This window comes from Octodon degus, unplaced genomic scaffold, assembly GCF_000260255.1.
Source record: "Octodon degus isolate 3935 unplaced genomic scaffold, OctDeg1.0 scaffold00207, whole genome shotgun sequence".
Lineage (NCBI taxonomy): Eukaryota > Metazoa > Chordata > Mammalia > Rodentia > Octodontidae > Octodon > Octodon degus.
This window is the reverse complement of record NW_004524783.1, coordinates 3,641,256-3,654,612: the sequence shown is the minus strand read 5'-3', so window position 1 is coordinate 3,654,612 and position 13,357 is coordinate 3,641,256. Positions and strand designations below refer to the sequence as shown.

At 47.4% G+C, this 13,357-nt stretch overlaps 1 protein-coding gene across 14 annotated transcripts in view; it reads left to right on the top strand.

The window, feature by feature from the left end:
• The window catches only part of Trio (trio Rho guanine nucleotide exchange factor), a 374,802-nt gene that overhangs the window by 239,736 nt on the left and 121,709 nt on the right, over positions 1-13,357 (top strand). For all 14 annotated transcript variants that reach the window (XR_002818831.1, XM_004644739.1, XM_023704920.1 and 11 more), the window contains 7 exons: positions 3,402-3,571; positions 4,597-4,771; positions 8,579-8,774; positions 9,956-10,122; positions 10,484-10,603; positions 12,434-12,625; positions 12,981-13,130. Coding sequence is in view for 13 of the 14 variants with exons in the window: in XM_004644739.1 (XP_004644796.1) it covers positions 3,402-3,571; positions 4,597-4,771; positions 8,579-8,774; positions 9,956-10,122; positions 10,484-10,603; positions 12,434-12,625; positions 12,981-13,130 (1,170 nt within the window). In the remaining variant the exon portion in view is untranslated. The remainder of the gene's footprint in view (positions 1-3,401; positions 3,572-4,596; positions 4,772-8,578; positions 8,775-9,955; positions 10,123-10,483; positions 10,604-12,433; positions 12,626-12,980; positions 13,131-13,357) is intronic.

Sequence of the window (13,357 nt, the reverse complement as noted above, 5' to 3'; positions counted from 1 at the left end):
GGTAGCAGGAAACTCTCCGCACACTCACCGGACCTGGGCTAGGACTGGGTCTGGGGGCTCCCGGAACACGGCAGAAAATCCTACTAGGCGGGCGGGGTGGGGGAGGCACTGCGGAGTGGTGGGGGCGGCCCGAGGGGCTCGGTACTTTTCTTCATATTGAAAGAGAGTATTTCCTGTGAGACCAGAGAACATGTCTTCGGGGCACATTTAAGAGAAAGTCTTAAACGTTAGGCATTTTACATTGCAGTTTTAAACATAGCCTTGTTCCTCCTACCGCAGTTAGTTTTCCCTCTTCACCTGTGTAATCCCGGGACCCGTCTAGCAGTCTCCTGTGTGGGCCAGTCTGTATGAACACATTGTACCAGGATGCGTGTTAATATGGCCAGGATATTGTAGGGAATGTGCTAATGGATTTTTTTTGTTTCATTTTGTTTGTTTTTCTGACCTGACAGGTGTCAGGGCAAAGAATTGACCTCAAACACTACTGGTACTTCCCATAGCACTGAAAGGAAGCAGTTTCTGTAGAATCTGATAGACTGCTTTTTCTCATACTCTACTATTTTTAGGAGTAAGAAGGTTTAAATATAGAATGATGTTACATTTACTAGACAGTTTGTGGTGGGTTTTTTTTTTTTAATTTATGTATTTGGTACAAGGTCTCACTATGCAGCTCAAACTGTAGTGATCCTCCTATCTCAGCCTCCCCAGCGCTGGGATTACAGGCATGCGCCACCATGCCCGGTTTTGGTGGCCAGCTTGGTGAGGGCAGGGCCAGCCCACCATGCAGTGCTGGGGAGCGAACCCAGGTCCTTGTCCTTGCCAGGCAGGAACTTAGACTGTCAAGCTGTCTCCCCAGCTCTACTAGACATATTTTGAACTTGGGTGCATTTGGAAACTATCTAGAGAAAATAAACACTGCACATTTGCTAATAAGGTTTTCTTAAAGAACAAAATGTAATAATGACTGGTCTTTATTTCTTCACTTTATATCATCTCATTTAATCTACTAGCAACTCTTTGAAGTAAGTATTATTATCATGCCCATTTTAGAGATAGAAAACTAAGATATAGATTCAAATAAAGAATATCAAAGGTAACATGCTAGGAAATATTAAGTTGGGGTTTGAGCTCAAGCAATATGACTCTGGCACCTATACTCTCCTTATGAGAAGTGTTATAGAAGAAACATGAATGCATGTTATTGCTATAGAATTATCTAGAAGCACATCTCCGTGTTGTACATCTCCATGTTGTATCTCCATGTTGGGCTAGCTCTGGCTATTGTTTGGTCTTCTCTGTTCAGTGTTAGATGTCCCACAACTTAAAGGATCTTTCTGGTAATATATGTAGAGAAGAGGAATTTTTTGCCCAGATGAATATCCTACCCCCACTTTGTGCCCCACAAGATGGGACCTTGAGTCAAGCTCATGAAGGATCACAGGAGAGGCTGCCGAGGTCCCAGGCAGGGCCAGCAGGTTCACAGAGCATCCAGGGTTGGAAGAACCATGCTGTCCGATGTCAGGGAGAGGGCCTGACTCTCAGGCTAGACACACCAAGCACAGTTCCTGTCCTAAATTCATTTGTATAGTCACGGGGTTGGGTAGCTTCAGATAAGTAAATGAGTTGAAAGAAGGAAGTAAATGGTTTATTTTCATTTTCAACAAAATAAACTAATTTGCATAGGGCTGTTTTTTCCCTAAGCATTCACCTTGGAAGGATGGGAGAACAGGAAAGCCGCGGTGGCCACGTGCTCAGGATTGTCTTCTTTGGGAGCAAATGAGCAGCTTCTCGGTGTAGCTGGTCACCTGTTCCACCATCCCACCTGGTGTATGGAAAGCAGGTTAACCTCTTAAGTAGCAAAGCCCACAGATTCCATAACATCTCAACTCTTTTACTACAGTACTGCCAGCTTGTTTTGGTAGATTGTTATTCTTTTTTTTTTTTCCTTCGGAACTGGGGATTGAACTCAGGCCCTTGCGCTTGCCAGGGAAGCGCTTATTCCACTGAGCCATCTCCCTGGCCTTGTTTTTCTTTATAACAGCCAAGTTGGCGTATCGTTAGAGTCTCTGAGCAAATCTTGTCTGTTCATTTGAATCCATCCTTATACAGCACTGCACTGCATCTGCTCTCATCTGCTCCCTCTAGGAACTTCTTCACACAGTTTTTGGTTCTTAGGATCCCTGTTCTAGCACACCAAGTTTCAGCGATTTCCAGGAGGGATGATGGCATTGGGCATGAGGAAGCATTTGTGCAGAGGAGGTGGTCACTGTTGCCACAGGAGGAGCCTGCTGTGGGTGCAGGCCTGTGTCAGACTCACCACCATGGGGGCACTTTAATCTCAGGCAGTTTAGTGTGTGGCAGCTGTATCTTAGCTGCTTCATCAGAGGATTATCTATGAGACAAAAGCACAAGTGCAGGCATGGTTTCTTTTTGCTAGTGTGATTTGCAGATATGCTTTTGATTTGTGACCCCCACAGGTAGCAGCCATGAGCCAGAGGGGCCCCTTGGCTGTGTCCTCGTCACTGCTGAGGCAGCTGCTGGAACAGACGACTAAGAAGGGCAGGATGCTTCACACACCTCAGAGGGAGCTAGAAGCATATTCTCCACCAGCAGGCAGAGCTGGTGACCAAGCCACCAGAATTGTTCAGCTTAGTTATTGCCCTTTTTGGTTTCTGGGATGCTATCCCAAGGGCTTGTAGGAAGTAGGCAGCACTCTGATCCCCAGCTTCCCCAGGCCTGAAGGAGTTCTTGCCACTCTCATTCCAAGTTCCCATTACTCACCGAGGTCCCCAGGGACACACTTAGTGGTAGTGGCAATGAAGGTGTGCAGCACATGCTGTCTTCTTGGGGTGGTCTGGCCCTGGGGACCTGGGCTGGGGGTGTGCTCACTCAGGGCCCCACGTCTCAATCCCACCAGGCATGGTGGTGCATTCATTTTACCACATTGTACACGTCCTTCTGTGCTGACATGTAAAAGGATTGACCTCTGAGCAGCAGTTTCATAATATTGGAGTGTAATACCTTTGCTAAAAATAAAACAAGTGCGGAAGACCCATTGGAGGCTACCTCTTGTGTCCAGCAGATGTTTCTGTTGTGTTTGGGAATCTTCAAATTTCCTTATCACTCCAAATTGAACCTTGGAAGAATGGGAAAGAGTGACTTCCCTTCCCTTTCCTTTTTCTCTTTTGTGACAGCCCCTTCCGCTTTATACTGGCTGTTTATGTTTCTCAGTGCAGCAGTGGCGTGCATTTTGTTAGTGTGGGACTGTCTGGGATGCTCCTCCTCCCTTTTTTCCTCCCTCCCCTCGCTCCCATTCTCTGGAAGCAGCCCTCTGCCAGTCTCTTCCATGTATGCCTCCCCTGGTCCCTACGCTGCTGCTCACTGTGCCCCTCTGTCTACAGCTGTGGACATGGCTGGAGGAGCTGCAGAAGGAGCTGCTGGATGATGTGTATGCCGAGTCGGTGGAGGCTGTGCAAGACCTCATCAAGCGCTTCGGCCAGCAGCAGCAGACAACACTACAGGTGACCGTCAACGTGATCAAGGAAGGAGAGGACCTCATCCAGCAGCTGAGGTGGGCCTTGCACGTTGCCTGGTCCAACGCAGAGCTTGAGTGCCTCTGCGGGCCCCTGCCGCTCCTCCCGCTTTCTGCACAAGTAGCTTCCACTCTTGTCCATCTAGGTGGAAAACAACAAGCCTCTCAATTCAAAGCACAGCACACAGCTTTTCCTCTTCTTTTTCTCTCCCTCCTGCTCCTTCACAGTTCTAGCTCCATAACTTTTCATATCACAACATGAATTCATTACCCTCTGAATTCAGCTTTCATCAATATTTCCTCATGGCATGTACTGAGAATTACTGAAACTTCTTTCTGAATAGTAATCTGAACTTACTAGGAGTTTACCCTCTGTCCCTCAGGTCTGGCCTGTCCCAGGTGGAGTGTGGTATGCACCCATCTCTGAGTGCAGGTGCACAGGAGACAGGCCGTGCACCCAGCCCTCAGTGCTCCTCACACTAGCAGGCAGGAGGCAGGGCTGAGTGGACTGTGGTGCTTGAGAAAGCAAATTCACAGATTCCTTGTCCTTGGCCACTGGAGGTGCTTCCTAAGTCAGTACCCTGTGTCACTCAGGACAGCTGTGGAATCGTCTCCCAGCTTTGCATGACACTTTCTGTGAGGAGTCGGCAGAAGTTACTAAAGGTTTAATTGGTTGTGTTAAAGGTTAACCTCTCAAAAGCAATATGACTGTCATTGTACTAAACAGGTAGCAGCTGTTCTCTCTACTTAAGGAGCAAAGTGGCTAAGAATAAAACTCTGTCAAAGTAATTTTGTGTAATCATTGCATTTCTTTTGAAAGTGATTCGAGAACATGACAAAGAAACTCCTCGGCACATCCCCCAGTCTTCGGGGCTTGCTCAGGAGAAGGAGCCTGCTGCTTTGCAGGGCTCCAGTGTCTTCCACATTAAGCAGAGCATCCAGTTTCCTGCCACCCTTCTTCCCTGAAGATTTGAGTTGCTGGATCTGGAGTCTAACAGTGTGCAACTTCTGCCTCAGGTCCTGTTTATCTCCTTAAACTCCCATTTGCTCCTGTGTCCTTACAGAGATTCTGCCATCTCCAGTAACAAGACCCCTCACAACAGCTCTATCAACCACATCGAGACAGTGCTGCAGCAGCTGGATGAGGCACAGTCACAGATGGAGGAGCTCTTCCAGGAGCGCAAGATCAAGCTGGAGCTCTTCCTGCAGCTGCGCATATTTGAGAGGGACGCCATCGACGTGAGTGTCCATCGTGCAGCCTTCCTGGCAGGCAGGCAGGCGGCACCAGGGCCCTGCTTCCATTCTCCTCCCTCCTCCTCCCTGTCCCTGCTTCTGCCCGGCACCCTCTCCCAGTTCCCGGCCACTGCAAAGTGGAGGGCAGAGGTGTATGGAGTTCCAGAGTGGTCGAAGACTTCCTTGGTTAGCTCTGGGAGGCTCGGGCTCACCCTGGGGGCTGCGATGGGGCAGAGTCGGACAGGGGAGCCACATGGGCAGTGGGTGTTGAGACGGTGGCTCTGTGTCCAGCATGTGTCAGTTCCAATGCATAGCTGCACAGTACTCCCTTGCTTTGCAGCAGGGACCGCAGCTGCAGCTTAAGGTAGTGTCCTCTGCTGGCCTCTGTCTCCTCTCTTGTCTTCTTTCCTTTTCCCTCGCTTCCCACTCCTTCTCTTTGCATCCTTCTCTCGCCTCTTCCCTCTAGGAGTGGGAGTAACCTTAGCCTGTGCATTTTCAGCAATAGGGAACCCAGTTGTCACCTTTTTACACAGAGATATCCTCAGATTCTCTGTAATTTATACTTAAAAATGGATTTTTGCAACCTGTATGTGAATAGCAGAAAGAAGTACAGGTTCCCTTTGTCTTTTCTCCAACAACAGGAAGGGTGTTTCTGAGTTCTGTGCTAAGGAAGAAGAGCATTTCTCCTGAGCATGGTGTAGTCCAAGCAGAGATTACTCAGAGTGCTGGAGACTGAACTGTGTGTGGACGCACAGAGGAGCCAAAGCTCCATAGCAGCCACCAGGGGTTGTCTGGCCAAGTCTGCTGCTTGGAGTGCACTTGTAGCCCCTGTGGGCTCCAGAGAGCACTCTGAGTCCCTGTGCGGCCTGGGCTTCAGAGCTCAACAATGCTCAGAGGACACACAGGCAGGGAGAAGCCCTAGTGCGGACTGGCGTCTTGGCTGGAATGGGACCCTTGCTGGAGCCATTGCTTGGCTGCTGAGCTAACACTCCAGTGCTGTTTTCATTGAAGGCCTTCCTGGCTCTTCTCTCTGCTTCATCAGTGAATACCGAGAACAGTTAAACCCTGACCCACCACAGTGCTGGGCAGCCTGCGCAGGTGCTCTCCAGCTCTCCGCCTCGCAACCAGATCAGCGTGGAACCAGCAGAGCAGGGCACATTAGAGTACCTGCAGGGGCCACCTTGATGGCTGTATTGGGTCTACAGACAGAGCAGGCCTGTTGTCCTCTGACTTCCCTGGACTTGCTTTTCTGAAACCTAGCCACTTATTGAATGTTTTCAAGGAGGAAACACAAAACAGCCAGAAGCATTTGTTGAAGTTTTTCTTTGAGCATATTTTGATATTTGAAAAAAAATATTTTTAAGTAACTTGAATTAATGTTTCTTGAATGGGAAAATATTTTTTCATTGCATTTCTACTTTCATTGAATCTGGTAAAGAAACAAACATTACCCCTCACACTGAAGCCACGGGATGACAAGTGCCCTAGTTGGGCCAGAGTGCCAAACCTCAGGTGAGTGCATTCCTGAGCTGAGGAAGTGAACCTGCGATCCAGTCTCTGGCTGGCTCCGATACGGTTCAAGACTTTGCTGAGGCCATAGACTGAGGACTCCTCTTTAGAATCCTGATACGTGTGAATTGGAGCAGCCCGGGCCTAGCTGGGCTCTTTGGATTTCTCAGGGAAGATACCTCATCTAACTGCTGCACAAAGTGTGGAGTCACATTTATAGTAGAAATTCTTGTTACTTGGCTAAGTTTTTAAAAAATAGTATCCTCAGCACAGTGGATCCAGGATTTCTGTGGTTCTTGTTAGAATATTGACACTGCAGCCTGGCTCTGTTCCAAATAAGACCAGTTCTACTGATTATTCATTTTAAAAAAGCAAAATCATTAATGTATTATCCTGTGACAGTTTAAATGTAAAAGTCATAATTATGTGTAGATTAGAGAGGTCAGCTTACAATGCCTATGACTTCTGGGATGTAGTTCTAGCTGGGTGTGGTGGTAGCCTATAATTTCAGCGTCCTGGAAGGCTGACAGAAGATCTCAAGTTTAAGCCTAGCCCTGGCAACTTAGAGAGACTCTGCCTCAAAAATAATGCCCCCCCCAAAAAAACAAAGACTTACACATTCCTGAGTTTTATTATTGCCACATATTTCTTGTCTTCTCTTGCTGTGTTGTTAATAAACTGTAAAGCCACCTTAGAGTCAGGGTCTTTCCTTGGTGGTCCTTTGTTCAAGCCATCCTTGGGATTTCTTCCTGGTAGGCGGGATCTTCGCTCCTTCTGGTTCAGCACACTGATGTGTTTTTTATCCAGTGATTTTTGTCTGGGCCCCATGTCTCATTTGTCACACCTAAATCTCCTCTCCCTAGGTTCAGAAAACAAGAACTCTCTGCTTATATAAAGATTAAAGTTACAATGATCTCGTTTTTTAAAAATCTTTCTTCCTCAGTTATTTCATGGTTTATGTCTAATTTGGCATTGTTTAAACATACTAATAAAGTAGAGCTCAATGATATAGTCATAGTACAGCTAGTATTGCATAATAATATAGTTGTAGTACAGTCTGATAATATTGACATATTGCATGCAAACCTTAGTAATAAAAGAATGTGTCTGCCCCCCAAATGTAGGAGGAGCTACCACTCTTGCTTCTTCGAATATCTTTTCTTTCGTTGTCCTTACGCAAAGGTATTTTAGAGAAAAATCTCCTTAACTTACATTTAACAACTCCTAGATTTGCCTCAGAACTCTTTCAAAAGGCCTTGTTCTTTCACACTCACGGTGCACTAACAGCTCATCCATGTAGTAGCATCTTCTGCCGTCTTCTATGCCCAATACAGGCCCTCAGTTAGCAGGGTGGCTCCTGCACTTGGTGTTAGTCACTTAGCCTAGGATCGCCATCCTTCTGCCACCCTCCTCCTTTTCCTCCATCCCATGACTTATTGCCATGGGTCTGTTGTCAGGGAAACCAGGTCCGCATTTTCTTGCTTGACTTCTTTTAGGTTAACTGTTCTTTTCCCCTGGTAGTCCCTCTAAACATAGACAGTAGATGCACAGACCTGATTAGACTTGGGTTCCAGTCTTGTGCAGGAATGTTGCAGAGGGGACCCCACAAACAGCTCCCCACACAGGAACGCACATCCTTTCTGGCTTGCTTCTGTAGAGATGCTGAGGCTGCTCCGATCATTTAAGAAATGTTTCATCATGAAATGCTTAAATAATTGCTTTTCTCTTTTAATTAATTTTCAGTACTATGGTTGGTTTTCTACCTGCTTCTAATCAGAAACAAATTTTTTTCTTCTTTTTGGCTTTTTAGCTCTTCTTTAAATGTCATTAAGGATGAATGGATTTGTATGTACTTAGTATATTTTATGAGTTGTGCTGTGTCTAGTCATTCCATCTTTTCCATCAGGGGAACCCCTTCAGCTGTCTTTGTATTTATTTATTTATTTATTTATTTTCAGTACCAGGGATTAAACTTGGGACCTTATGCTTGCCTGGCAGGTGCTTATGCCACTGAGCTATATGCTTGGCCCTATTTATTTACTATTAATCTTTTTTAAAGAAAAGTATAAAGATATATTCTGTATACCAAAAGCTTTTCCATTTTAAAAATGTACAATTTTGATCTTTCAGAGGTTGACTCCAGGGCCTTGTGCTTGCTGAATACATGCTCTACTGCTGAGCTACATGTCCAACCCTTTCTGTGTCGTTTTGACACTGTCCGTTTCTCACCAGACACAATAAAATGTGATTGCATGAGTTTACTTTTTAGAATTTTGATTTTAAACAAATGTTCTCCTCCTTTAGATCATCTCAGATCTTGAGTCTTGGAATGATGAGCTTTCTCAGCAGATGAATGATTTTGACACGGAAGACCTCACCATTGCGGAACAGCGCCTCCAGCACCATGCGGACAAAGCCCTGACCATGAACAACCTGACTTTTGATGTCATTCACCAAGGGCAGGACCTCTTGCAGTACGTCAACGAAGTCCAGGCCTCCGGTAAGTGGGCCCACCCACCCAGTGGTTTCTTCTCCTCCACGTCGTCCCATCCCTGCCACCACAGGGATTCGTTTATTTCAGTGATGGCTGCAGACATTGTAGCAGAACAGCGATACGAAACTCTGCCCCTAGCAAAAATTCATATCCCAAGGACCATCTGTCTCAGGTCAGAGGACCCCCATGTCCCTCGGATTCTGTCCTAAGATATGGCTTTTAGTGATATGTGTTCTTTAAAAGAAAATGTTTGGTATTTTATTTCACTAATCATATTTAAGGTTATGTTTAGAAACTCACTGATCTCATGTATTTTTTCAGGAACCATGAATTTGAATTTTTCAAAATGACATGTCATATCTCTGTGAATTGTTAGGTTTTTCAGTGATGCAGCAGAGAAGTAAAAGTGGGGGGAACTTTATTAACTCTGAGGACATGGACAGAATCCGAGGGATATGGGGGTCCTCTGACCTGAGACAGATGGTCCTTGGGATATGAATTTTTGCTAGGGGCAGAGTTTCAGGGGCAGGTTTAGTGACTCCTAATGAGTTGATGGGGGTCGCCCTTGTGGTGCAGGAAAAGTAAGAGGGAATTGTGACTAGGACTGGGGTAGGGCTGAAGGTGAGGGTGGTCTCTGGGAAGATAAGCTGTTGGTTTTGGGTTTCGGCCATGTTAGATGACCATCATAATAGTTCAGCAGTTTATACTTGGGCTGGAACTTACCATGAATGAAGTATAGCTCCAAATAAAGTATTTTCTTTAATTTTTATGTTTATGTTTTCCCAGCAGATGTCACTGTGGTCTCAGGTTAACTACTATACAGCGTAGCTGTGGGACTAGGACCTTGCTTAGCCACAGCCAGTGTACTTGACTTATTTTATGTAAGGTAAATGCAGTAATTCCAAAGAGTAAACTAGATACTGAAAAGAAAAACTCCTGTAAAGGCTGATCCATTAGCACCAAGTTGCCCACCGAGTCATGGATTTAGGGCGCAGGCTTAGCTAGATCATCTTCACATTTTCTTCAAATACAGTTACCTGTGTGTCTGTCAGGCTGGCCCTTCTGTGTCCAGCCTGGGGTGCCCCAAGAGGTCCTTTCACAAAGGCAGGCTGTGTGTTTTTTACCAGTTGAGACCCAGTAGTCAAAAGGCAGGTTGAGTTGTAGGGGTGCCCCTTGTGTGTCCACAGGTGTGGAGCTGCTCTGTGACAGGGACGTGGACATGGCCACTCGGGTCCAGGACCTGTTGGAGTTCCTTCACGAAAAGCAGCAGGAGCTGGACTTGGCAGCAGAGCAGCATCGGAAGCACCTGGAGCAGTGCGTGCAGCTGCGTCACCTGCAGGCGGAAGTGAAACAGGTGAGCTGGGGACCTGAGGCAGGCAGCAGGGAAGCTGGGGAGTCCTTCCTGGGAGTTCTGTCCTGAGCCAACACAGCTGTCCTAATAACAAGATGCCGCACAGCCCAAGTACAGTGCCTGCTGCACAGCAAAGAAATCAGCCTGTCTTGACCTGTGTTTTCTGCCGCTGCCATCTGCTGTTAAGGATAAGAAAAGTTGTCACTCATCTCAAGATGAGATGCCCTTATAGGCTTTCACTGAGCTGGCAGGTGCTGCAGAAATCAGCACTTGAGACCACCTCACAGACCTGGCCCCCTTCCTAGTGGTCTGCAGGATACACTGGAAAGGCCACCACTTGGAGTTGTCGTATGTCACGTTTCAGGTGCTGGGTTGGATCCGTAATGGGGAATCCATGCTCAACGCCGGGCTTATCACAGCCAGCTCTCTGCAGGAGGCAGAGCAGCTGCAGAGAGAGCACGAGCAGTTCCAGCACGCCATCGAGGTAAGGGTTGCCCTACCCTGCAGCTGGCCTTTCTAGCCCCTGGACTGGGCTGCTCACCCTGCCCTGGTGAGAGCCACCTGTGGCTGATTGGTGAAAATGGCAGTGCTTACTTTTCCATGGGCATGGGAGAAAGTAGTGGTACAGCAACCGAGGAGAGCGAGGCAGCAAAAGTCCAAGCAGCCAGGGCCCTTTTGTACTACAAGACTGGCAGGATGTGCTTCCGCTGGTCAGGACCATGCAGGACCCAGAGAGGCCAAACTGGAGGTTCAAGTGAGGCTTTCGTGTTATTTTCCTGTAGGCACATTCATGCCTCACACCCAGTGGCACCAAGACAGAGGGCTGGGGTACCTCAGCAAGCCCTCAGGCAGTCCAAGGTCGTATGGCAGTGCCTAGTGCTGGCCCAGAGCCTCCGACCATACCTGCCGTGGCAGCATCCTGCTGGACAAGGGTCAGCAGGAAGCCGTGGCCTTTCCCTTCTGCCCACCTTCACTCCCAGCAGTGGCACTGATCGGGGGGCTGGCGTGAAGGGCATGAAGGAGAGTTCTGATTCTAACCATTGGTCTCCAGGAAGTGAGGAAAAGAGCATTTGATAACAGAAGACACATTCCTGCTCTATTGACATACATATTCTCAGCCAGGAAATAAAGTCACAGAAGTCCCTACCTTTTTTTTTTTTTTTTTTTTTACCTAGTTCAGCCTATTTTCAACTACAGAATGCCAGTGGACACACTTCTCCTAAGGCTGCAATCAGGCAGCTTTTGAAAACTGTAACTATGCTCTGCCAAGTGATTTCTAGTAATTAAATGACAGGTATTAAGTCACTGCATCCAGGCAGTGAATGAGTATTGTGCATAACGTTGTATAGGCTTGTTTGCAGTATTTTAGGTGAAAGGCAAGATTTTACTTCTTTTCTTTTTTGTAAACCTGCATCCATAGAGAACCGTGTGCTGCACTGAGCTCTCTTCCAACCCAGCGTTTTAGGACTTCCCTGGCAGATCCTTGACCTCAGCCCCCTCCCGACATCCTGAGCCTCTGAGCGAGACTGATGGGTGTTCTGTGTGAGCCCCTGTGGGCTATCATAGCATGGCACAGGCTTCTGGAGAACGCGGTGGTACATCCTTAACCTTTCTTCAGGATTTTTATTTTCTTTTTCTTTTATTTATGTATTTACTTTTACGTATTTAGTACAGGGTCTCACTACATAGATCAGACTCATAGCGATTCTCCTGTTTTCAGCCTCCCCAGTGCCATGATTGCATGTGGGTGCCACCATGCCTAATGTCAGTCGCCGCCTCAGCCAGCCCTGGGGGCAGGACTGGCACGACTTGCCTGGGGTTGAACCTTGGCCACTGCCTTCTGCCTAAGCAGGCACTGTAGTCTGCTGAGCTATCTGTCTGGCCCTTTTCTTTTTAAAGTCACAAAACTTTCACTAAAGCCCAACTCTTAACTTGAAGATGAAAATAAAAAGCATTCACTCCAGCGACCGCTTGATCATTTGCTTCCAGCAGCTATTATGAGGAAGATCAACAGGAATAATACACTTGGAACATTCCAGCAAGGTTTTTAGAATATTGTCTGTTAAGGGTCTTTCCTATTTCTCAAACTGAAAAGCCCTGAGACCCATTCTGGGAAGTCTTCATGGACTTCATCCTTCATTCGGTTGCTAGGCATAGAGCTCTTTTTACTGAACCCTGTGCATGCAGTGCTTTGAGAAGCATCCTAATGAGCAGCAACTGAATCGATTCTGTAAATCATGAAGAAAATCCCAGTTCCCTCCAGTCAGTGCATGACATCCCTGCTAAACCAGCCTTGCATTTTCCCTGTGCCTAGAAAACACACCAGAGTGCACTGCAGGTCCAGCAGAAAGCCGAGGCCATGCTGCAGGCCAACCACTACGACATGGACATGATCCGAGACTGCGCCGAGAAGGTGGCCTCCCACTGGCAGCAGCTCATGCTCAAGATGGAAGACCGCCTCAAGCTCGTCAATGCCTCTGTCGCCTTCTATAAGACTTCAGAGCAGGTCAGGAGCGCTCCATCATCATTTACATGTCTGCCACTATTGAGTCACCTAAGCAGGGAAAGACACACTACAATTAAAATTACTGTTGCTACCTTGGGTATCCAAAGTTGGGTTGAGAAAGCAAGCTCTTCTCCAGTTTAAATCTTCAACTTGAGACATAAGATAGAAATAGAAACTTTAGTTTTAGCTTTGTTCCTGCTTTGAAATGCCTCCCTGGCAGCCCTGTGGATTTTCCCTTGTGCATGGAGAGCCCCTGGCTGCTGCTAGTGTTCTGGGTCCTTCCACCACCACCTTCCTACTCGAACTGTTTGAAAGTGCTCTAGGTGATGCTACTGGAACTTTCTTCCCCTCACAGGTCTGTAGTGTTCTTGAGAGCCTAGAGCAGGAGTACAAGAGAGAAGAAGACTGGTGTGGAGGAGCTGACAAGCTGGGCCCCAACTCTGACACAGACCATGTCACCCCAATGATCAGCAAGCACCTTGAGCAAAAGGAAGCATTCCTAAAGGTTTGTAGTAGAACTGCTGAATCCCAGTTTCTCACTGAAGTCCAGGTGCGGATCCAGCCGTGTGCTGGGCTGGAGGAAGCGGATGACTAGCTGTGCATGCGGTGTCACCACAGGCTGCAGGTGCTGTCTCAGAGCAGTCAGCACTTCCAGGGCTGGCCACGCCTCACGGCTTCCAATTGGGCGCACAGGGCCACGCCTCACAGCTCTGATTGGGCGCACAGGGCCAC